Source organism: Chiloscyllium plagiosum, unplaced genomic scaffold (assembly GCF_037043375.1).
Source record: "Chiloscyllium plagiosum isolate Xiang-an unplaced genomic scaffold, Cpla_swu_hap1 HiC_scaffold_3, whole genome shotgun sequence".
NCBI classification, from domain to species: domain Eukaryota; kingdom Metazoa; phylum Chordata; class Chondrichthyes; order Orectolobiformes; family Hemiscylliidae; genus Chiloscyllium; species Chiloscyllium plagiosum.
Genome location: NW_028270141.1, coordinates 129,029,847 through 129,054,813, shown reverse-complemented (window position 1 = coordinate 129,054,813; position 24,967 = coordinate 129,029,847). Strand labels below are relative to the sequence as shown.

The 24,967-nt window shown below is 48.8% G+C and overlaps 2 protein-coding genes across 3 annotated transcripts in view; one reads left to right on the top strand and one right to left on the bottom strand.

Moving 5' to 3' along the window:
* Positions 1 to 21,075, bottom strand: part of LOC148151345 (uncharacterized) — a 101,170-nt gene extending 80,095 nt beyond the window's left edge. Inside the window, exons 1-2 of one of the 2 annotated variants that reach the window (XM_087983356.1) lie at positions 20,765 to 21,075; positions 923 to 2,299 (exon numbers count right to left, since the gene is read on the bottom strand). In XM_087983356.1, coding sequence (XP_087839482.1) covers positions 1,999 to 2,299; positions 20,765 to 20,991 — 528 coding nt within the window. In that variant the 5' untranslated portion in view covers positions 20,992 to 21,075 and the 3' untranslated portion in view covers positions 923 to 1,998. Of the gene's footprint in view, positions 1 to 922; positions 2,300 to 20,764 lie in introns of those variants that run through there. The other variant, XM_087983359.1, reaches the window with a different exon arrangement.
* LOC148151344 (uncharacterized) overlaps positions 1 to 24,967 on the top strand; it is a 138,039-nt gene that overhangs the window by 101,526 nt on the left and 11,546 nt on the right. The gene's annotated exons all lie outside the window — the stretch shown is intronic.

Here is a 24,967-nt window from a genome sequence, read left to right as displayed (position 1 = left end):
ACATCACCACGAGCCTGGCCATGTTCTCGTGTGGTGGTATATGATCATACAAAGTTAAAAGCAGAATATAGTTCGTAGTGTTTTCAGTTAGTTTACAGGATACTTTATTGTTCTAATGTTAACTATGTTAATAAATAAGTATTACTCTCCATAAGCGCCAACTTACAGTTACTTATTTTGCTGAATGCAAGAATTCAAACACACTGTAGTAGGTACGACAAAGGATGCTACCTGAGACTGGAGGGGCTGAGGCATTGGCAAAGTTGTCTCGGGAAAGGTCCGGGAGAGATTACAACTGGGGAAGGGGAAGAGAAGCCTGAAGCAGGAAATGGTGAAGAGATAGGAGTGAGAGCAAGAGTGACACTTGGACAGTCCAGAGGGAATTGAGGGACAGTTTCAAGGGGTTGAATACTCTATTCTGCCATTTTTACCGAGGAAAATAATTTCAAAACATTAAAGCCTAACATTTAACTGGGCTTCTCCTTCCTACATCATACCACACCTGTGCTGACAGATCTCACAAGAGGAGTCATTGTCGCAATGCCTCTGTCGGTGGTTAAAATCACATCTTTAGTGGGGAACAATATTCTCAGGGGGCTTTTAAAAAAAATGGCAATCTGGGAGTGAATGAGGAGAATTTGATTGAATGTCAGAGCTCCATCACCAGGTTTACAGCAGAACAACAGTCAAAATTGACAAAGGCAATGTTGAGAGGTGGGTTCAATCCACAGGGCACCACACCACTGGAGGAAAATGTATATGGATGGTTCCAAAGAATGATAAAGATCAGAAAGGGGAAGTGATCATCACCACTTTATATTTACAGTTGTGTAGATGAATTTATACTAATACAAGAAGAAACTGCGAGTCAGTGGCTGCAGCAGGTGTCGATGAGGATAAGGTATAAAATAGCTGAAAAAAAATGGGCAGTAGACAGGGACACCCCGTATACCTCACTACACTGCACGAAGGTGGGAACTCACCCGATAGTTAAAGAGGGCTCACTGAAAATTAGAGTGTTGTTCATACACTGTGAAAGTGAGGACTGCAGATGCTGGAGGTTAGAGTCAAGATTAGATTGGTGCTGGAAAAGCACTAAAGGAATACAGCATCCGAGGAGCAGGAGAATCGACGTTTCAGCCAAGAACCCTTCATCAGGGATCATGTTCATACTACATGAGAGATTCAAAACTGATTTAATGGTGAATTTCAAATCTTCTGAAATGGCGTGAACTGTGTTTTTTGATTCGATTTTGCAAACAAGTTTTTGTGCTTTACAACCCCAGGTTGTTCTCAAAATACAGATAAACAATCAATCGGCAAATATCAAAATGAACTCAGCTTTTCAAATATGTTTAAGACAAACATACAAAACATCAAGGCGAAAGATAAATGCTTCTGCTGTGAAGGTGATCTTAAAAATACTAAAACGATTGGAGACAATTGAAAACAAATCGTAAAATCCAAAGAAATAACTATCAAATTCACAAGGTCAGTTTGAAATGAACAGCAGATTTTAACAGCTTTCCTGAACAAAATTAAATTACAACATCACAGAGTGACTTGGGCCCCACCCCCTATCTCAGTCCTGCAAGGAGTTCAACTCTTTCTGCTGGCAGCTTCCTTTCAATTTGCCCAGACACCTTTCATATTGCTAGATGTGTATTAATGGAAATTTACAGACAGCCTACCTGGATTTGCCTTTGAGAGACTTGTCCTTGACAAGCCAAGACATGTGTTATCTTCTTAGACAAAGTGTTCATGAAGGGGAGAACCTAAAACGGACTCCGATCACTCAGGACATTGATCTAACAAAAACCATTTGAAACCACCAAGCCTGGGAATTGTTTCTGAAATTTGGATTGATAAATAAAGTGATAAATTGTGCTCAGCAAGCACTCAGTGGGGAAATTACATGAAGTTTAAGCAGTTCAGTGATCTAATCTATGAGCAACATTCTGAAATATTTTAAAACTGAAGAAATTTATCAACCGACCTTTAGAATCCTGAGATTCCCAACTGTAACAGGTTCTTGCATGTTCCTGGTTTAAAGTCTCGGATAAAACAGGAATATTTGATTCCTGTTTTAAGAGTATTATTCCCCATAGCCGCGGAGGTCGCGAATCTGTCGGCGATTGTCTTCATGGCGATCGTGGAGGCGGTTGTCTGGGCGGCGATCGCGGAGGCTGCGAGGTCGGTGGGGGCGGAAGTGACGTCATCGGCGGCGGCGGCAGCTATTGCGATGTAGCGGCCGCGTGTGTAATGGCGCCAGATTGATTTCGGAGGCCGATGGAAGATTCTGGAACAGTTGAGGAATCCGGAGTGTGGGGGTAAGTATATGAAAGTTTTGGGTACTTACTGTCTTTAATTTCCGATATGGCTAGGAAGAACTGTTTGTTTAGTTTATGGATCCTTCTGTGGATGAAGAACAGTAGGGGTCCTTTGCAGGTCTGTGAGAGTGTTGTCTTGAGCTGGGGTAGATCGAGTTGCAGGGAATGTAGGTAGTGGTGCATGGCTGCAAGCGTGGAGCAGAGGATCCGGAGGGAGGTCTGTTGCTGGAGGCTTCGGATTTGTTGTAGGTACTGGTTGTCCTGGTTGGAGATCAGAGCTGAAATCTCTCACTGCACCCCCCAGGTCATCTCCTCTGCAACATTTTCAGCTCTGATCTCCAGCATCTGCAGACCTCACTTTCTCCTCAAAGATTTCAACCTACTGCGAATCCTCTTACAAGGATGCCTTCCTTGAAGAAGTTCTCTTCCTCCCTCTACAAAGATTTCAGTGAGTCCCTCTCTCACTGCACCCCCCAGGTCATCTCCTCTGCACAGAAGCTCTTCAGCCACATTCTCAAACAGACTCGCTACCACAGCCATATCTCCTTCCTCAGCACCGGCCTACAGAACCGACTTATCCCGCACGGACTCCGGACTACGTTCCGACCAACAAAACTAGGACCCAACCAGGACAACCAGTACCTACAACAAATCCGAAGCCTCCAGCAACAGACCTCCCTCCGGATCCTCTGCTCTACGCTTGCAGCCATGCGCCGCTACCTACATTCCCTGCAACTCGATCTACCCCAGCTCTCTGAGGATGAAAGGTCAGTCCTCAGCAGAGGCCTCACTTTCATTCCCCTACGCTCTCGGATTAATGAGTTCAACACACGGTGTGACATCGAACAATTCTTCCGCCGCCTTCGCCTCCGTGCCTACTTCTTTAACCAAGACTCTCGCCCACCCTCTGACGACCCCTTCTCACGCCTCCAACACACCCCATCCACCTGGACACCCCGTGCTGGCCTCCTACCTGCCCTCGACCTCTTCATAGCCAACTGCCGCCACGATATTAACCGCCACCTGAACTCCCCCGCCCCTCTCACCCACTCCAACCTCTCACCCTCGGAACGCGCAGCCCTCCACTCCCTCCGTTGCAACCCCAACCTCACTATCAAACCAGCAGACAAGGGAGGCGCGGTAGTAGTTTGGCACACCGACCTTTACACCGCTGAGGCCAAACGCCAGCTCGCAGATACCTCCTCCTACTGCCCCCTTGACCATGACCCCACCCCCCACCAACAAACCATCATCTCCCAGACCGTCCATAACCTCATCACCTCGGGAGATCTCCCATCCACCGCCTCCAACCTCATAGTCACACAACCCCGCACCTCCCGCTTCTACCTCCTGCCCAAAATCCACAAACCTGACTGCCCCGGCCGACCCATTGTCTCCGCCTGCTCCTGCCCCACCGAACTCATCTCCGCATACCTTGACACCGTCCTGTCCCCCTTAGTCCAAGAACTCCCCACCTACGTTCGGGACACCACCCATGCCCTCCACTTGCTCCATGATTTTCGCTTCCCCGGTCCCCAACGCCTTATTTTCACCATGGACATCCAGTCTCTGTACACCTCCATCCCCCATCACGAAGGACTCAAAGCCCTCCGCTTCTTCCTTTCCCGCCGTACTGACCAGTACCCTTCCACTGACACCCTCCTTCGACTGACTGAACTGGTCCTCACCCTGAACAACTTCTCTTTCCAGTCCTCCCACTTCCTCCAAACGAAAGGAGTAGCCATGGGCACCCGCATGGGCCCCAGCTATGCCTGCCTCTTTGTAGGATATGTGGAACAGTCCATCTTCCACAACTACACTGGCCCCACCCCCCACCTTTTCCTCTGCTACATCGATGACTGTATCGGCGCCGCCTCTTGGTCCCACGAGGAGGTTGAACAGTTCATCCACTTCACCAACACCTTCCACCCCGACCTCAAATTCACCTGGACAGTCTCAGATTCCTCCCTCCCCTTCCTCGACCTTTCTATTTCTATCTCAGACGACCGAATCAACACGGACATCTACTACAAACCGACCGACTCCTACAGCTACCTGGACTACACCTCCTCCCACCCTGCCCCCTGTAAAAACGCCATCCCATTCTCCCAATTCCTTTGACTCCGCCGCATCTGCTCCCAGGAGGACCAGTTCCAAAAACGCACAACCCAGATGGCCTCCTTCTTCAAAGACCGCAATTTCCCCCCCCCGACGTGGTCGACGATGCCCTCCACCGCATCTCTTCCACTTCCCGCTCCTCCGCCCTCGAGCCCCGCCCCTCCAACCGCCACCAGGACAGAACCCCACTGGTCCTCACCTACCACTCCACCAATCTCCATGTACAGCGCATCATCCTCCGTCATTTCCACCACCTCCAAACGGACCCCACCACCAAGGATATATTTCCCTCCCCTCTCCTATCAGCATTCCGTAAAGACCACTCCCTCCGTGACTCCCTCGTCAGATCCACACCCCCACCAACCCAACCTCCACTCCCGGCACCTTCCCCTGCAACCGCAGGAGGTGCAAGACTTGCGCCCACACCTCCCCCCTCACCTCCCTCCAAGGCCCCAAAGGAAACTTCTATATCCGCCACAGATTCACCTGCACCTCCACACACATCTATTGCATCCTCTGCACCCGATGTGGCCTCCTCTATATTGGGGAGACAGGCCGGCTACTTGCGGAGCGTTTCAGAGAACACCTCTGGGACACCCGGACCAACCAACCCAACCACCCTGTGGCTCAACACTTCAACTCCCCCTCCCACTCCACCAAGGATATGCAGGTCTTTGGACTCCTCCATCGCCAGACCACAACAACACGACGGTTGGAGGAAGAGCGCCTCATCTTCCGCCTAGGAACCCTCCAACCACAAGGCATGAATTCGGATTTCACCAGTTTCCTCATTTCCCCTCCCCCCACCTCCATAACCTCATCCATCGAATTCAGCACCGCCTTCCTAACCTGCAATCTTCTTCCTGACCTCTCCGCCCCCACCCCAGTCTGACCTATCACCCTCACCTTGACCTCTTTCCACCTATCCCATTTCCGACGCCCCTCCCCAAGTCCCTCTTCCCTACCTTTTATCTTAGCCTGCTGGACAAACATTCCTCATTCCTGAAGAAGGGCTTATGCCCAAAACGTCGATTCTCCTGTTCCCTGGATGCTGCCTGACCTGCTGCGCTTCTCCAGCAACACATTTTCAGCTTTGATGACAGGAAAACAGGAATCATTAACACAACACCAATTAACACAAACAGCAATTTTGTGTTAAGACTGCAGGGTCACCAAATGGAAAATGAGATGCTGTTCTTAAAGTTTGCTGACACATTGTTCTTGGTGATATATTCTAAAATGATGTTATACACAGGTGCTAGTGCCCTGAGCCAGCACCCAGTGAATTATTTGACCCTTTGCCGTCAAACGTTAAATAAATGTTCATTTATTGCCCAAGGAGGCGCTGTCTCTTTAAATCTGCCCTACAACCCGTAGGTGCTACAGGCATCATTCCTGCTCGCATAATCATTTTTAAAATTAATTTGTGGGGTGTGGATGTCGCTGTCTGGCCAGCATTTATTGCCCGACCCTAGTTGCCCTTGAGAAGGTGGTGATGAACTGCCTTTCTAAACCACTGCAGTCCACCTGCTTTGGGTTGACCCACAACACCATGAGAGAGGGAATACCAGGATTCTGACTCACAGTGAAGAACCTAATATGTCTGCAAATCAGGATGGTGACAGGATTGGATGGGAACTTGGAGGTGGTGGTGTTCCCATATATCCTCTAGGAGTCAGTGAGGGCTGCAGATGCTAGAGATCAGAGTGTGTTGCTGGAAAAGCACAGCAGGCCAGGCAGCATCCGAGGAGCAGGAAAATCGATGTTTCGGGCCAGAGCCTTTCATCAGGAATGAGGCTGGGAGCCTAGTGGGTGGACAGAAAAATGGGAGGGGAGTGGGGCTGGGGAGAAGGTAATTGAGAGCATAATGGGTAGATGAAGGCAGGAGTAAAGATGATAGGTTGGAGCAGATAGGTGGGAAGGAAGATTGACAGGTGGGCAAGTCATGAGGGCGGTGCTGAGCTGGAAAGTTGGAACTGGGGTAAGGTGTGGGGGCGGGGGGGAGAGAAATAAGGAAACTGAAGTCCACATTGACGCCCTGGGGTTGAAGGGTCCCGAGGTGGAAGATAATGCGTTCTTCCTCCAGGCGTAGGGTGGTGAGCGAGTGGTGATGGAGGCCCAGGATCTGCAAGTCCTCGGTAGAATGGGAGGGGGAGTTGAAATGATCGACCACAGGGTGGTGGGGTTGATTGGTGCGGGTGTCCCAGAGATGTTCTCTGAAGCACTCTGGGGAGACTGGACACCTTCTCGCAACGTAGTGGAGACCGCATCGGGAGCAACGGATACAATAAATGACATGTGAGGAAGTGCAGGTGAAACTTTGATGGGTGTGGAAGGTTCCTTTGGGGCCTTGGATGGAGGTTGGAGTGGTGAGAGAGATGCAGCGCAGGTTTTGCAATTCCTGCGGTGGCAGGGGAAGGTGCCAGGAGGGGAGGGTAGCTTGTTGGGGGGGCATGGACCTGACCAAGTAGTCATGGAGGGAACGGACTTTGTGGAAAGCAGATAGGGATGGGGAGGGAACTATATCCCTGGTGGTGGTGTCCATTTGTCGGTGGCAGAAATGTCGGTGGATGATGCGATTTATGTGGAGGTTGGTGGGGTGGAAGGTGAGGACCGGGGGGGGGGGGGGGGGGGGGTTCTGTCGTTTTGAGGTTGGAGGGATGGGGTTCGAGGACGGAGATGCGGAACGTGGATGAGATGTGTTGGAGGGGAAATTTCGGTCTTTAAAGAAGGAAGCCATCTGGTGTGTTCTGTGGAGGAACCGGTCCTCCTGGGTGCAGATGCGGCGGAGGCGGAAGAATTGCGAATACAGGATAGCATTTTTGCAGGATGTAGAATGAGGAGATGTAATGCAGGTACCTGTGGGAGTCGGTGGGTTTGTGAAAAATGTCACTGTTGAGTCGGTCCTTGTGGATGGAGATGGAGAGGTCTAGGAAGGGGAGGAAGGTATCAGAGATGGTCCAGGTGAATTTAAGGTCGGGTGGAATGTGTTGGTGAAGTTGATGAACTGTTTGACCACCTCGTGGGAGCACTAGGTGGTGCTGATGCAGTCAATGTAGCAGAAGAAAAAGTGGTGCCGGTGCAACTCCGGAAGATGGACTGTCCAACGTAGCCAATAAAGAGACAAGCATAGCTGGGGCCCATGCAGGTGTCCAAAGCTACCCTTTTCGTCAGGATAAAGTGGGAGGATTGGAAGGAGAAATTGTTGAGGGGGAGGACCAGTTAAGCCAAATGAATAAGAGTGTCAGTGGAAGGGTACTGGTGGGGACTTCGGGAGAGGAAGAAACGGAGGGCTTGGAAGCCCCGGTCATGGTGGATGGAGGTGTCGAGGGACTAGATGTCCATGGTGAAGATGAGGTGTTGGAGGCCAGGGAAATGGAAGTCTTGGAGGTTGGAGGTGGTGGAGGGCGTGGGTGGACCGGGGAGGGGGGTGGAAATAGGACAATATTGAGGTAGGTGGAGATGAATTCGATGGGGCAGGAGCAGGCGGAGACGATGGGTCGGCCGGGGTGGGCAGGCTTGTGGGTCTTGGGTAGGAGGTGAAAATCGGGCAGTGCATGGTTCCTGAACTAGGAGGTTGGAAGCTGTGGGTGAGAGATCCCCTGAGGTGATGAGGTTGCATGTGGTTTGGGAGATGATTGTTTGGTGATGGGGGATAAGGTCATGGTCGAGGGGGTGGTTGGAGGTGGTGTCTTCGAGTTGACACCTGGCTTCAGCGGTGTAGAGGTCAGTGTACCAAACTACCACTGCACTCCCTTTGTCCACTGGTTTGATAGAGAGGTTGGGAATGGAGCAAAGGAAGTGGAGGGCTGCGCGTTGTGAGGGCAAGAGTTGGTGAAGTGGTTGGACAGGTTGAGACAGCCACCAAACTACCACAGTACCTCCTTTGTCCACTGCGCCAAACTATCACTGGACCTCCACCTCCATTACAAAATTCCTGAAGGGATTTTCCTGCTCCTCGGATGCTGCCTGACCTGCTGTGCTTTTCCAGTACCATTCCAATCTAGACTTAAATTCACCGGGCCCATCTCTGACACTACCCTCTCCTTCGTGGACCTCTCCATCAACGGTGACCAACTCAACACTGACATTTTCTACAAACCCACCGACTCACACAGCTACCTGGATTACACCTCCTCCCACCCTACCTCCTGCAAAAATGCTATCCAGTATTTCCAATTCCTCCTCCTCCGCATCTGTTCCCAGGAGGACCAGTTCCACCACAGAGCACCAGATGGGCTCCTCCTTTAAACACCAAATTTCCACTCCCACTTGCATTGGAAGGCATCTTCAACCAGCTTATCCACATCCCACATCTCGGTCCTCGAACTTCACCCTCCAACTGCAACAAGGACAGAACCCCCTGGTCCTCACCTTCCACCACACCAACCTCCGCCGACATTTTCGCACCTACAAATGGACACCACCACCAGGAATATATTTCCCTCCCCAACCCTATCCACTTTCCGCAAAGACCGTTCCTGCTCCTCGGATGCTGCCTGAACTGCTGTGCTCTTCCAGCACCACTAATCCAAAGACTACCTGGTCAGGTCCACGCCCCCTAACAAGCCCCCTCCCCTGCCACCACAGGAAGTGCAAAACCTGCGCCCGCCCACCCTGGTAAATCTTCTCTGCACCCTCTCTAAAGCTTTCACATCTTTCCTGTAATGAAGCAACCAGAACTGAACACAATACTCCAAGTGTAGCCTAACCAGCATTCTATAGAGGTGCAGCATAACTTCACGGTTCTTAAACTCAATCCCCATGTGAATGAAAGCCAACACACCATCTGCATTCTTAACAACCCAATCAACCTTGGTGGCAACTTTGAGGGAACTATGGATATGGATCCCAAGATACCTCTATTCCTCCACACTGCCAAGAATCCTGCCATTAACCATGCATTTTGCATTCAAATTCGACCTTCCAAAAAGTGAATGACTTTACATTTTTCTAAGTTGAACTCTACCTGCCACTTATCAGCCCAGTTCTGCATTCTGTCAATATCTCATTGCAACCTACAAAAGCCCACCACACTATCCACAACTCCACCAACCTTCATGTCATCAGCAAACTTACTAACCCACTCTTCAACTTATTCATCCAACTCATTTATAAAAATCACAAAGAGGAATACTAGTCACCAAGCTCCAGACTGAATACCTTCCACCTACTACCACTTGCTGTCTTCTATGGGCCAGCTAATTCTGTAACCAGACAGACAAGTTTCCCTATATACCATCCCTCCTTACTTTCTGAATGAGCCTACCATGCTAAAATCCATGTACACCACATCCACTGCTCTACCTTCATCAACACGTTTTGTCACATCTTCAAAAGAATTCAAGAAGGTTTGTCAGGCATGATCTGCCGCTCACAAAGCCATGCTGATTATTTGGAAAACCATAGTTTGATTAGAGATTATCATAAATCCTGTGTCTCAGAACCCCCTCAAAAAACTTTGCCCACCATCGACTGGTCTGTAATTTCCAGGATTATCCTAATTCCTTTTCTTGAACAAGGGAATTACATTATTGAACCTTCAATCATCTGGTACTACTCCAGTAGACAGTGAGGATGCAAAGATCATTGCCAATGGTGCAGCAAACTATTCCCTCAATTCCTGTAGTAACCTATGGTATATCCTGTCTGGCCCAGGGTACAAACCATCCTTATGTTCTTCAAAATTTTCAACATATCCTCTTTCCTAACATCAACTTGTTCTAGCATATCAGTCTGTTTCACGCTGTCCTCAGAAATGTCAAGGTCCCTTTCAGTAGTGAATACTGAAACAAAGTATTCAGTAAGAACGTCCCTTACCTCCTCCAACTCCAGGCACAAGTTCCCTCCACTATCCCTGATCAGTCCTAACCTCACTCTGGCCATCCTCTTGTTCCTTACATAAGCAAAGAATACCTTAGGGCTTCCCTTAATCCTACCCACTAAAGATTTATTATGCTCCCTTCTAGCTCTCCTGAGTTCATTCCTCAGTTCCTTCCTCACTCCCTTGTAAACCTCTAAAAGTCCTGAATGATCCTTGCCTCCTCAATCTTAAGTAAGCACCCTTCTTCCTCTTGACTAGATGCCCCACATCCCTTGTCACCCAAGGTTCTTTCAACCTCCCATCTTTTCCTCGCCTCAGTGAGATAAACCTGCCCAGCACTATCAGTAGGTGCTTCCTAAACAACCTCCACATTTCTGTTGCGCATTTCCTCCGAGAACATCTGTTCTCAATTTCGGCATGTCCTTGGTGGAGTGGGAGGGGGAGTTGAAGTGTTGATCCACAGGTTGGTTGGGTTAGTTGGTCCGGGTGTCCCAGAGGTGTTCTCTGAAACGTTCCGCAAGTAGGCGGCCTGTCTTCCCAATATAGAGGAGGCCACATCGTGTGCAGTAAATGATGTGTGTGGAGGTACAGGTGAATCTGTGGCAGATATGGAAGGATCCCATGGGGCCTTGGAGGGAAGTAAGGGGGGAGGTATGGGTGCAAATTTTGCATTTCTTGCTGTTGCAGGGGAAGGTGCCGGGAATGGAGGTTGGGTTGGTGGGGGGGGTGTGGACCTGACGAGGGAGTCGCGGAGGGAGTGGCCTTTTCGGAACGATGATAGGGGAGGGGAGGGAAATATATCCCTGGTGGTGGGGTCCGTTTGGAGGTGGCGGAAATGACGACGGATGATACCATGTATATGGAGGTTGGTGGGGTGGTAGTTGAGGGTTCTGTCCTGGTGGCGATTGGAGGGGCGGGGCTCAAGGGCAGAGGAGCGGGAAGTGGAGGAGATGCGGTGGAGAGCATCGTCGATCATGTCTGGGGGGGAAATTGCAGTCTTTGAAGAAGGAGCCCATCTGGGTTGTACTGTATTGGAACTGGTCCTCCTGAAATTTCATGAGTTCTGAAGGAGTTGGAAACATGGCCACAGGCTGATGTAATGAAATAGGTACTAAAAATTCTCCATTCCAAGATGAATTCTTGTTCTGCGATTCACTGAATGTTGTGTTTGTGTCAGATTAGTTTGTGAGCAGGAAACTGATTTGTATCCCATCATTACTCATTATCGTGAGCCCCTTTTGTAATGATGTTACACCTTCATCTGAAAGTTAGTTACACATGAGAATCACGAGGCACCTGATGTTTATTTAAAAGTGACATACAACAGTCACCTTTGTGCTCTTGTGTCTGAGGTCAGAGGTTGCATTTGTTGAACTCTGCAGCACAATGAAAGGGGGCAGGAAAGTGGGAGCTTGCATGGAGGCTCAGGAACAGGAGGGGTAAGTGAGAGGAAGAAGACGGGTGTGGAATGGAGTCTGGAGAAGGAAGGATCTTATAAGTGGAACCAGAAAGTGCCAGACATTCCTCATGCATTTAGAATTCGTCATTAGTTCCCAGTCATACTATAGACACCTCAAATTTGAATTGGAGTGGCCTCGGAACCAGAAAGAGGGAAGAGAGTGGAAGCGGTGAACACTGGTTACTGCTGTAAGGAACAACAGGTCAGGATGAAAACTCCACTCTCTACATGGGCAATAGAATATTCCCTTTTCCTGATAAGGAGACACTGGACATAGTAGAGGGGATGAGGAGAAAGGTCGTTTCTCAATCCAGTTCAGTGTTACTCAGATTAGTGGAGGTTCAGAAAACTGCTGGATCCAGGTAATTGATTTATTGTCATGTGTACAAAGTACAGTGAAAAGCTTTGTTTATGAGCACTACAGGCATATCACAGTAAGGCTCAGAACAAGATATTCAGACGGAGGACTACAGGTAACATTGATCTCTCTTGTACGCCCTGTGCAATGTAGCACACTCAGCATCATTTGAGCGGAGAGTCCATTCAATAGACTTAACTGCACGGAAGCTGCCCCAGAACCTGCTGGTGGGTGCATCATTCTCTATATGGCAGCACCTCTCAATGGTTTAATCTACTTTCCTAGTCTTTCCAGTACAGTGGCATTCTCTCATGTTTGTACCGCTTCAGAAAAAAACTAATTCAAATCAAAAGGACCAGATATTAACGACAGCTTGTATCCCCTGACCCTATTTGAACCCTCTTGTGACCATGTTCCCTCCTCTGTCACCATGGCCTGGGCAACATCCTCCCCTTCTGTTAAAGATAGATGCCAAGAGTTCATTTCACACCTCAGCCATACCACCTCCCTCCTTGTAAATCCTCTTTCTGGTCTCTAATCAGTTCGATTCTTTCTTGATCTCTTATCTCTCTATTGAAGAGTGGGATTCCTCTTGGTTAGCTGCTAGTTTTTGTCATAATATGCTTTTTTTGCTTCTCCTCGGAACCTTTAATATGCCAACAGCTTCTTAACTGTATTTTCTGCCATACACCTTATTTAGAAGCACTTTTCTTGCCAGTGTTGCTTTCTACCTCCTTTCTGATTGAGGGACTCGATTTTTGTCCTACCTTCTCCTGTTTGGAGGGAACATACTTTAACTGGACCTCAACCATCTCTTTTTGGAAGGTGGCCCATTTCAGTTCCTGGTTTTCCTGCCATCCTCTTTGTTCCAGTCAATCGGGCCAGCTTTCTTGTCAAATGTTTTTCTCACCCTGGATTGCTGCATGTCATTCTCCAACACCATCTTGTAGCACCAGCTCCAATGATCATTGTCTCCTGTCTCCCACTACCACTTCATCCAAATTGGCCCAACTCATTTCTAAGGACTAAGTCCAACAATGTATCTTGGTGAATGAGCGGAGTCAATCACATGGTGACTAAATGTATTACATTGACTACAAATGACTAGAGCAATGGAATACTGCAGACTGAATACACTTTGATTAATATATTTGTTTTAGTTTAGTCATAATCAAGTAAACACCAGTTTCTTGTCAGTAAACTTGGTCAGGTTCCATTGGCAGGCTGCAAGAGGATGAGCGCAACAACATGGGGTTCATTGCTTTACAGCTTTTGTTGAATTCCTCTTTGGCTCATCTGTCCCAGTCACTTGTTGACATGACAGTGGGACTCACCACCTGAATTTTAAAATTAGTGTAGAGAACAGCAACCAGTTTGCGGCAGCCTAAACCAGCTCAAGTTCTCCTATCCCTTCACATCCACCCCAAACTCTCTTGGGATCTTTATTTTGAATTTGAGAGTCAAGGAAATGTGAAACAGTGCTTTGATACAGGAAACAAGGTGGGTAGAGCAAATGGCATTTTTAATATATTTATTCCAAACAAAATGCTGGTTCAAATCTGGGAGGAGGTTCTGGAACTGCACAAGATGTTAGTGTGACTGCACCCAGAATATTGCTGGACTGAAAGCCAATTCCCCACACACTAACTATTTGACTTTATCTCCAATGTCCGTTTGTCTGTGTGTTCCAGGTATACAATGGGCCAAGTGCTCTCCATTTAATGCAGACTCCTTCTCTGAAGTAGGGGAATTATTCCTCTTAAATTTTCAATATTTCACCACATTCATTTAACTCAACTATGGAAATTTTATTTTCTATGAAAGTCATGATACCAGTGATTGCTCTCCTGAGTAGGATTTGAACAGGAGACAGTGTTGCAATGTATCATCCTGAGAATGCTTACCCAATATAGTTAGAAATACAAGCACACACGGTCTCTCAAGTAGTGACTTCTTCACTCCATGCAAGAAGCCTGTGAACAAACTGCCTGTTGACAGGAATCCATATTAGGATAGATCATTTCTTCAATCATAGTGATTCTTTATGTGGGGGGGGGGGGGTCTATAATACAATACTCAGAGGGAAATTGAGAAACAAACTTGTAAGGAGACCTCGGCTATCTGTAAGAATAATAGGGTACTTATGGTAGGGGAAAACAAACCAAACAAACATCGACTGGGACTAGGGCTGGGGTGGGGGGAGGGCAGAATTTGTTTAGTGCACACAAGAAAATTTGAATGTTTGTAGGTGCACCTCTAGAGAAAGGCGGACAACTTGACCTACTCTTGGGAAATAAGGCAGGGTGAGTAACAGCTGTAGTTGGGGGAACATTATGGGGCTAGTGACCATAATTCTGTAAGTTTTAAAATAATGATAAAAGGAGAGAACGATCTAAAAGCTGAAGTACTAAATTGGAGGAAGGCCAATTTTGACACTATGGGGAGAGATCTTTCAAAACTTGATTGGGGGCAAATGTTTACAGGTAAGGGGACATCTGGAAAATGGGAAGCCTTCAAAAGCAAAATAACATCCAGAGACACTATGTTCTTGTTAGGGTGAAGGGCAAAGCTAGTAGGTGGAAGGAATGCTGGATGACTAGAGAGAGAAATTGGACAAAAAGGAAGCATATGTCAAGGTATAGATAGTTGAGTTAAAGTGAATCCCTAGAAAAGTATATTTCTATTGCCTGTTACACTGAACAGGGAAATCAGGAGGGCAAAAAATGAGACATGAAATACCTTTGGCAAATAAGGTTAAGGGAAATCCAAAGGTACTCTACAAATATTCAGGACAAAACAGTAACCAGAGAGAAAAGAGCTGACCAATGGTCAGGCTCACCAGTCAATCATTGCCAGGCTTTTGATTATAGACTTAAGCAATAGAACATTAGCCAACCTTCAGTCTTCCATTAGTTCACGTGGCTGTCAATGACAAATATCTCTAAGAACAAAGAAAAGGGGCCAAGTAATCTTACCTAGCTTCCTACAATGCTTGGGAAATACTAGCAATTTATCCACCTTGATAGGTTAGACTTCCAGCATCTCCTCTTCTCTTGGATGAAGGCTTTTCAATACAATCACTATTTCGTTTCCTACAAGTACCACAGCGTCCACGTCATTATTTACTGTGGAGAGGGTGCGAAATATTCGTTTAGTATCTCACCCATCTTGTGTGGTTCCAGACAGGAGTCACATTGCTCTTCAATGAGAGCAATTCGTCCCCCTAGTTTCTCTTCTGCCTTTCATGTACTCAACCTGTTCAGATTCTCCATAACTATTCAAAGCTACCTCATGTTCCTTCTGATTTCCCTCTTGAATATACTCCCACTGCCCTTCTACTTCTCTCAGGATTCACTTGACTCCAACTGGCTATGTCTGACATGTGCCTCCTTTCTCTTGAGCAGAACCTCAGTTTCTCTTGTCATCCAGTATATCTATACACCTACCAGCCTTGCCCTCCACACTAAACAGGAGTATACTGCCTGTGAACTCATTATTTTGACTCACTTCCCAATCAAATCCCATTTCCTGTGCATACCCTCCCCCAGCTTTTCAAATTCCTCCTTAACGGTCAAAATTGGCTACACCAATCTAGAATTTCCAACTTTTTGGATCAAGTTTATCCTTTTCCATAGGAGCTTTATTAGAATTATGATAAGTTGCCCCATGTGCTCCCCCACTGATACCTCAGTCATTTGCCCTGCCTCATTCCCCAACTGAAGGGATTATTGCTCCTATTCAAGTAGGAACATTTACACAATGACTGCAGATGCTGGAAGCCAGATTCTGGATTAGTGGTGCTGGAAGAGCACAGCAGTTCAGGCAGCATCCGAGGAGCTTTGAAATCGACGTTGCGGGCAAAAGCCCTTCACATTTACATACTGATCAAGTGCATACAAGAGAACTTCCTTAAAATGCCTCTCCATTCAAGCCCTTAACACTTACAGTCCAGGATTGGAAAAAGTTAAAATCCCCCACCATTACAACCCTATTATTCTAGGGATACTTTTACGTATTTGCATCTCAATTTCCTACTGATTATTGGGGGGCAGGGGGAGGGGCACTATAATACAATCCTAACAAGGTGATTGTCCCTTTATTTCTCAGTTCTACCCTTCTACCTATGCTTTCACTGGTAAATCTTCCAGGAATATTTCCCTAAGTACAGAGATAGTGCTATCCTGACCCAAACAAAACGAAACACTCCACATGCCATCTTCTCTTGACCCCCTTTGTTTCTCTCCCATAGCATTAATACCTCAACATTAAAACTGCAAGTCCTGCCCATCCCTGACCCACGTTTCTATAATAGCTATGATATCTCAGTCTCACGTCCCCAGCTCTGCCCCAAGTTCGTCTGGCTTGTCAGGCTTCTTGCATTGAAATGCAATGCTAATTTATCAGTCCCACCTCATGCTCTGCCAAGCTCTTGTCTACCTTGACTATTTGACTTACTCCCATACTGTATGAGCTTTTCTCATTATTAGTTGTCTGCCTGATTACATTAGAACCAGTCAGGAGGAGAAAGTGAGGTCTGCAGATGCTGGAGATCAAAGTTGAAACTTTATTGCTGGAACAGCACAGCAGGTCAGGCAGCATCCAGGGAACAGGAGATTCGACGTTTCGGGCACCGGCCCTTCTTCAGGAATGAGCAGAGAGTGTTCAGCAGGAGAAGATAAAAGGTAGGGAGGAGGGACTTGGAGGAGGGGAGTTGGAAATGTGATAGGTGGAAAGAGGTCAAGGTGAGGGTGATAGGTCGGAGTAGGGTGGAGGCGGAGAGGTCAAGAAGAAGACTGCAGGTCAGGAAGGCGGTGCCGGGCTGGAAGGATCCGGCTGAGACAAGGTGGGGGGAGGGGGGATGAAGAAACTGGTGAAGTCCAAGTTCATCCCCTGTGGTTGGAGGGTTCCCAGTCGGAAGATAAGACGCTCCTCCTCCGACCGTCGGGTTGTTGTGGTTTGGCGGTGGAGGAGTCCAATGACCTGCATATCCTCGGTGGAGTGGGAGGGGGAGTTGAAATGCTGTGCCACAGGTTGGTTGGGTTGGTTCGTCCGGGTGGCCCAGAGGTGCTCTCTGAATCGCTCCGCAAGTAGGCGGCCTGTCTCCCCAATATAGAGGAGGCCACACCGGCTGCAGCGGATGCAGTAGATGATGTGGGTGGAGGTGCAGGTGAATCTGTGGCGGATATGGAAGTTTCCCTTGGGGCCTTGGAGAGAAGTGAGGGGGGAGGTGTGGGCGCAAGTGTTGCACCTCCTGCGGTTGCAAGGGAAGGTGCCGGGAGTGGTGGTTGGGTCGGTGGGGGGTGTGGATCTGACAAGGGAGTCGCGGAGGGAGTGGTCTCTACGGAAAGCTGATAGGGGAGGGGAGGGAAATATATCCTTGGTGCTGGGGTCTGTTTGGAGGTGGCGGAAGTGACGGCGGATGATGCGCTGTACATGGAGATTGGTGGGGTGGTAGGTGAGGACCAGTGGGGTTCTGTCCTGGTGGCGGTTGGAGGGGCGGGGCTCAAGGGCGGAGGAGCGGGAAGTGGAGGAGATGCGGTGGAGGGCACCGTCGACCACGTCGGGGGGGGAAATTGCGGTCCTTGAAGAAGGAGGCCATCTGTGTTGTACGTATTTTGAACTGGTCCTCCTGGGAGCAGATGCGGCGGAGACGAAGGAATTGGGAGAATGGGATGGCGTTTTTACAGGGGGCAGGATGGGAGGAGGTGTAGTCCAGGTAGCTGTGGGAGTCGATAGGTTTGCTACCTGAACTCCCACACTCCCCCCACCCACTCCAACCTCTCACCCTCGGAACGCGCAGCCCTCCACTCCCTCCGTTCCAACCCCAACCTCACCATCAAACCAGCTGACAAGGGAGGCGCAGTAGTAGTTTGGCGCACTGACCTTTACACCGCTGAGGCCAAACGCCAGCTCGCAGATACCTCCTCCTACCGTCCCCTTGACCATGACCCCACCCCCCACCACCAAACCATCATCTCCCAGACCGTCCATAACCTCATCACCTCAGGGGACCTCCCATCCACCGCCTCCAACCTCATAGTCCCACAACCCCGAACCGCCCGTTTCTACCTCCTGCCCAAAATCCACAAACCTGACTGCCCCGGACGACCCATCGTCTCAGCCTGCTCCTGCCCAACCGAACTCATCTCGGAATACCTCGACACGGTCCTGTCCCCATTAGTCCAAGAACTCCCCACCTACGTTCGTGACACCACCCACGCCCTCCACCTCCTCCAGGATTTCCGCTTCCCCGGTCCCCAACGCCTCATCTTCACCATGGACATCCAGTCCCTGTACACCTCCATCCCCCATCACGAAGGACTCAAAGCACTCCGCTTCTTCCTTTCCCGCCGTACCACCCAGTACCCTTCCACCGACACCCTCCTTCGACTGACCGAACTGGTCCTCACCCTGAACAACTTTTCTTTCCAATCCTCCCACTTTCTCCAAACAAAAGGAGTAGCCATGGGCACCCGCATGGGCCCCAGCTATGCCTGCCTCTTCGTAGGGTATGTGGAACAATCCATCTTCCGCAACTACACTGGCCCCACCCCCCATCTTTTTCTTCGCTACATTGATGACTGTATCGGCGCTACCTCGTGCTCCCACGAGGAGGTTGAACAGTTCATCCACTACACCAACACCTTCCACCCCGACCTCAAATTCACCTGGACAGTCTCGGACTCCTCCCTCCCCTTCCTAGACCTTTCTGTTTCTATCTCAGGCGACCGAATCAACACGGACATCTACTACAAACCTACCGACTCCCACAGCTACCTGGACTACACCTCCTCCCATCCTGCCCCCTGTAAAAACGCCATCCCATTCTCCCAATTCCTTCGTCTCCGCCGCATCTGCTCCCAGGAGGACCAGTTCAAAATACGTACAACACAGATGGCCTCCTTCTTCAAGGACCGCAATTTCCCCCCCGACGTGGTCGACGGTGCCCTCCACCGCATCTCCTCCACTTCCCGCTCCTCCGCCCTTGAGCCCCGCCCCTCCAACCGCCACCAGGACAGAACCCCACTGGTCCTCACCTACCACCCCACCAATCTCCATGTACAGCGCATCATCCGCCGTCACTTCCGCCACCTCCAAACAGACCCCAGCACCAAGGATATATTTCCCTCCCCTCCCCTATCAGCTTTCCGTAGAGACCACTCCCTCCGCGACTCCCTTGTCAGATCCACACCCCCCACCGACCCAACCACCACTCCCGGCACCTTCCCTTGCAACCGCAGGAGGTGCAACACTTGCGCCCACACCTCCCCCCTCACTTCTCTCCAAGGCCCCAAGGGAAACTTCCATATCCGCCACAGATTCACCTGCACCTCCACCCACATCATCTACTGCATCCGCTGCAGCCGGTGTGGCCTCCTCTATATTGGGGAGACAGGCCGCCTACTTGCGGAGCGATTCAGAGAGCACCTCTGGGCCACCCGGACGAACCAACCCAACCAACCTGTGGCACAGCATTTCAACTCCCCCTCCCACTCCACCGAGGATATGCAGGTCATTGGACTCATCCACCGCCAAACCACAACAACCCGACGGTCGGAGGAGGAGCGTCTTATCTTCCGACTGGGAACCCTCCAACCACAGGGGATGAACTTGGACTTCACCAGTTTCTTCATCCCCCCTCCCCCCACCTTGTCTCAGCCGGATCCTTCCAGCCCGGCACCGCCTTCCTGACCTGCAGTCTTCTTCTTGACCTCTCCGCCTCCACCCTACTCCGACCTATCACCCTCACCTTGACCTCTTTCCACCTATCACATTTCCAACTCCCCTCCTCCAAGTCCCTCCTCCCTACCTTTTATCTTCTCCTGCTGAACACTCTCTGCTCATTCCTGAAGAAGGGCCGGTGCCCGAAACGTCGAATCTCCTGTTCCCTGGATGCTGCCTGACCTGCTGTGCTGTTCCAGCAATAAAGTTTCAACATTAGAACCAGTCACCATACCAGAAACTGGCTAAATGCTACCATCCCAAGGACCCACCCCCTACAGTATCCAACACTGGAGAGCAGATAAACATGACAGGAGGATCAGAAGGGCAAATAACCCTGTAGAGAAGGAAGAACAGAAATTATAAATTCTCCAGAGGTCAGGTAGACAGAACTAACAAGCCAAGCTGAAACACAAATAACAAGGGCTCAAGAGGGATATAGGCCAAATGGGATCAGATTGGGATACCTGGTCAACACAGAGGAGTTTGACCAAAACGTCTGCATTCTTGCTGTCTGATTCTATTCCCTGTGTATATTAAATACAGATAAAAGTCAGATGCAAAAAGCCATTTCTCTCTTCAGTGAGTCCTCTACCCTGAGCAAGATGAACACAGGGGGAATCTGGTTTCTCCAAACAGCAACATTCCCATCCTGGGGACAGATTTCAGATTTCACTAATGGCAGCAGGAGTGTGGGGGACAGTGAGTGAGTGAGGGTCAGTGCAGCCTGATTTCCCTGTGCAATACCCTCTCCCTCTCACCCAGGGGGGTACAGTGAGTGAGTGAGGGTCAGTGCAGCCTGATTTCCCTGTGCAATACCCTCTCCCTCTCACCCAGGGGGGTACAGTGAGTGAGTGAGGGTCAGTGCAGCCTGATTTCCCTGTGCAATATCCTCTCCCTCTCACCCAGGGGGGCACAGTGAGTGAGTGAGGGTCCGGCTGGTGTGTGCTCACCTGATGAAGGTGGTCTTGCCGGTGGAGTACTGACCGACCAGCAGCAGCATGGGCTTGTTGTCGAAATCCGCATTGTCCAGGGCGGGCGAGTGGAACTCGTGGAAGCGGTAATGTTCCTCCAGGGGAAGCAGTTTGCTTTTGTAGAGCTTCTTCAGGCCGTCCGTCACCGTCTGAAATACCTCGGGATCCTTCTTGCCGCGGTCATGCGCCCCCAGCCAGCTGAACATGCTGCCGGATAACCTGGGAAAGTGTAAACCCAGACTAAAGCAGCAGTTTACAGCGACAACAATAACCTCCTTAAAGCCCGAACCCCCCTCCCCGGCCCCTCCTCCTGAAAGTCTCCCCGAAGCCGCTCCGCTTTAAGGAGCCGCAGCTCGAGACAGCTCCCGCCCCCGCGCGCCGTCCTCTTCCAGTGACGTCAACCAACGGCTTCATCCTGCACGCGCGGTTCAGGGGAAGCGGGAATGAGGCCGTTCAGCCCATCCAGTCTGCTCAGCCAGCCGTGCCTGAGACGTTTCCCAGCCCCACTCCCCCGCTTTCTTCTCGCAACCTTGATAACCAACAACCTAGCTATCGCCACCTCATCTCACGAACTCGCCAGCTTCACCGAGTTGTCAGACTAAAATAAACTAACCAGTTTCACTAAATTATCCAGAGAAACAAGTCGCAGATGCTGTAATCCAAAGTAAAACACAGCAAGCCAGACAGCATCAGGAGGTGGAGAAGTTAACATTTTGGGTGTAAGCCTTCTTCATGCTTGCTGTTTCTTCTCACCCCCTGCTGGTCTACACACTGAATTGGGAGAAAGTGAGGACTGCAGATACAGGAGATCAGAGTCAAAAAGGGATGAAGGAAATGTGGAGAATTGGTCAAGAAAACTGCGCAGTGGGGTAAGAGGTGAGTAAGAATAGAACGTAGCAATAGCCCGAGCAAAACTTCCACATGGTGGTAGTGAAAATTCCATGTGGTGATAATAAAATCCAAGTGGTGTTAATAAAACTTCCACATGGTGGTAGTGAACATTCCACGTGGTGAATATAAGACCCTATAGATAATGCCTCATGGAAACAAGGGCCTGAACAGATAGGGCAAAATAAATAAGGGGGAATTGTTTTACTAAAAGAACTGTTAGACCTGTTTAGAAAGCTGGCAGATTTGTAGTGGATGATTAAAAGTAAAATAGTAGCAAATAGTCATAGTGTTAAAATGTTACTAGACTGTTGAATGTTTTAGACAAGTGTTGGACTTTGGCTCAATCTACAAACTTACTTTCTTCTATGCGTGAGCCAAGTCCTGCGTGTTCTTTTAAATGAAGCAATAGGAGAAGATATTCGGTCTCACACTCTTAATTTATTTTACACAGTAAGTGAACAAAGCATTCAGAGCTCTGGGTCTAAACCTCTTTGTCCCTGACGAACTACAAAAGTATGCCAGTTCAAAAAGAAAAAGACCTCGTTTTGTCCCTGCCCCAGTATTTTATACAATAAAAAACGTCATACATACAATAAAAAACGTCATATAAACACTGAGGTAGAATTATCTTTTGATTGGGTGTTAGTCTGACTCCATTCCCCGCCTCCTCGCATTCCTAGATGTCCGACCCCACGTGACCTTCTTTTGCCCGCGAAATGGGGCATCACGCGGCCTCCTCGACCCACTTCCGAGGCGCGAAACGGGACGTCACGTGATCGCCCGCCCTCTTCCGGGGCGCGAAACGGGACATCACGTGACCCGTCCGCACCTTTCCGGGGCGCGAAACGGGACGTCACGTGACCAGTCCGCACTCTTCCGGGTGCGAGACGGGGACGTCACATAGCCACGCCCCGCACTCTTCCGAGTTCAAAATGGGGACGTCACATGGCCACGCCCCCTGCTTGAGTTACAGAGCCACCACAGTTTTAAATACTGCATTCATCCAGAGTCACAGCCAGCCTTCCGTTTTTAAAGTAAGAAATATATTTACAAGTCCCCCTTTTGGTCTCATGAAAATGAGACCAACCAACCAGTTCTATATATCATATTCACTCTCTGATGCATAGTCCTCCCTCCTTGCTAAAACCATGGTTTCCGTCTCCATCTGTGACATCTGGTAAGACGGGGGAGCCTTCCCTTCAATTGCGGTAATAATTACCCTGTTTAACAAAGATCTAATACAGGGAATACAACAACATCCGCACAACACTAACACAATAATCATACCCCCGAGGGACATAAACACAGAGGCAATTAATCCCTTCCATTTCCCAAACCATGAATCGAACAGTCCTCCTAGAGGATTGTAAATACCCGAGTGTTCATGCATTTCGTCAGACAAGATTCTTAGTCCTTCCAAGGCTCTAGTGACCGAACCATCAGGTGCCGTATTGTTGGGGATGAACGTACAACATTGATCTCCAAACATAGAGCACACTCCCCCCTTTTCTGCTAACAACATATCTAAGGCCATTCTATTTTGAACTGTCATCAATGAGGTTGCTGCCAATTGTTCAGAAAGTCCTGCCACCGCGTCTCTAGTTCTATTAGCGAGCCTAAGTACATTGTAATGTACATAATTAATTCGGTCAACATTTTTATTTGGCGTAACTGGGAATAAAACCCCGATAATTGGGAGATTCTCAAACCCTGCTGCTATCTGGTCTGCTAATTTATATTCATCAGGTACACCACGGGGAACACCTATTGCATCTATGTAAGTGGTTGAGCCAGATGTAACATCAAACAAATCCCTACGAATTCGTGTATACGGATTTATTCCCTGTCGCCGTTCTCCCAAAAGGAATAAGGGTACCCCTAACCTAACCATTGCGCAGGTTCCAGACCAATCTGGAGGTAGACTAATATGCAGTGTTCTATCTCCACAGTACCAAAAAAGATCAGCTCTGGCCCAAACCATTGTGCTAGCGTTCTGCCAGCCAGTTACATTAATTGTGTCCTGACACCAGTCAGTGGGCATGTCTCCCAAGACAATATTTGACTTTCGAGCAAAACAAGTGTAATTGTTGGCTCTTGGTGTAAACACTGGGGGCAACACAGAATTCTTTACCGGTGGGAAAATAGCACTTAATGTGGTACAATTGGGAGGGTTCGCTTGCATAGTGAGGGCCATCATACAGTGAAATCCGATTGGGTCTATGTTAGGGAACAATGGGGCTGGGGTAGTAAATAGGGTTGGCCTTGCCGAAGAACACGCGACGCAATTACTCATATTCATTGAGGTTGCAGTCGCTGTCATCCAGTCCAGCCATAAGTTCTTGTCCCCATACCCGGTAGCCAATTTAATAATGTCCCTTCTCGTAAGGTTGTTGTGGTCTATTACCACAACTCCTGAACTTGGTTCTACCTCCATACTTGTGCTTTCAGTTTGTGGCTGGCTCATAGGAGGGTCCACTAAGGTTACCTTTAATAATCCCATATTATCCACTCCAGATTGATCTACACCTATTACAAGATAAAAGCTTCTGTCATCACTCTCACAATAACTCTGTACCTCCTTTGGACTAGGATTAATATCAAATTTTGTCAGAGTTAACATAAGTGGATTTTTTAACTCTGAGGAATGATCAAGTTGCCCCTTTGTCAGGCTCACATGGTCTCGAATGTTCCATCTATTATCCAAAGGTGACGATCTTTTGGGGGTCCATTGTACCCCAGTCCATGTTAATACATTATCCCACGACGGGCATGGGTGATAATAAATGGCATAAAAACAAAGATATACATCATACTCCCTCCAGCTCCCTATATCTTTGCCACAGTCAATTACTTCGCATAAATCAAACTGATATGTTGTACCATGATTTCTATCGTGTCTAATGTGTACCTGGCTCCTCGTCTCCCTTAAACATTTATCCGTCTCTTGTCCTACTACTCTTTTGTTCCTGGAACTTCCTCCCTTGCCTGTGTGTTTGTCCCTCGTTGTTAATACTCCTATTAACAGCAGCATAACACTTATACATAAAACAATAGCAAAGACTCTCAATCTCCACAGCCTAAGGTAATATGGGCTGCTTACAGTGATAAACATCATATCCTTTACACAGTTTTGCTTAGAAATCTTGAGAACCTCTCCCCCTTTTTCCAAAACCTTCTTCGTACAAACATTAAACATTTAGGACCCTTCTACTCGTTTTCTGTTCTTATTTGTTCTAAAGTTCTTGTTGGCGGTTCCGTGGCTGCACACTGGCTCCAATGGTACCAGCTTTC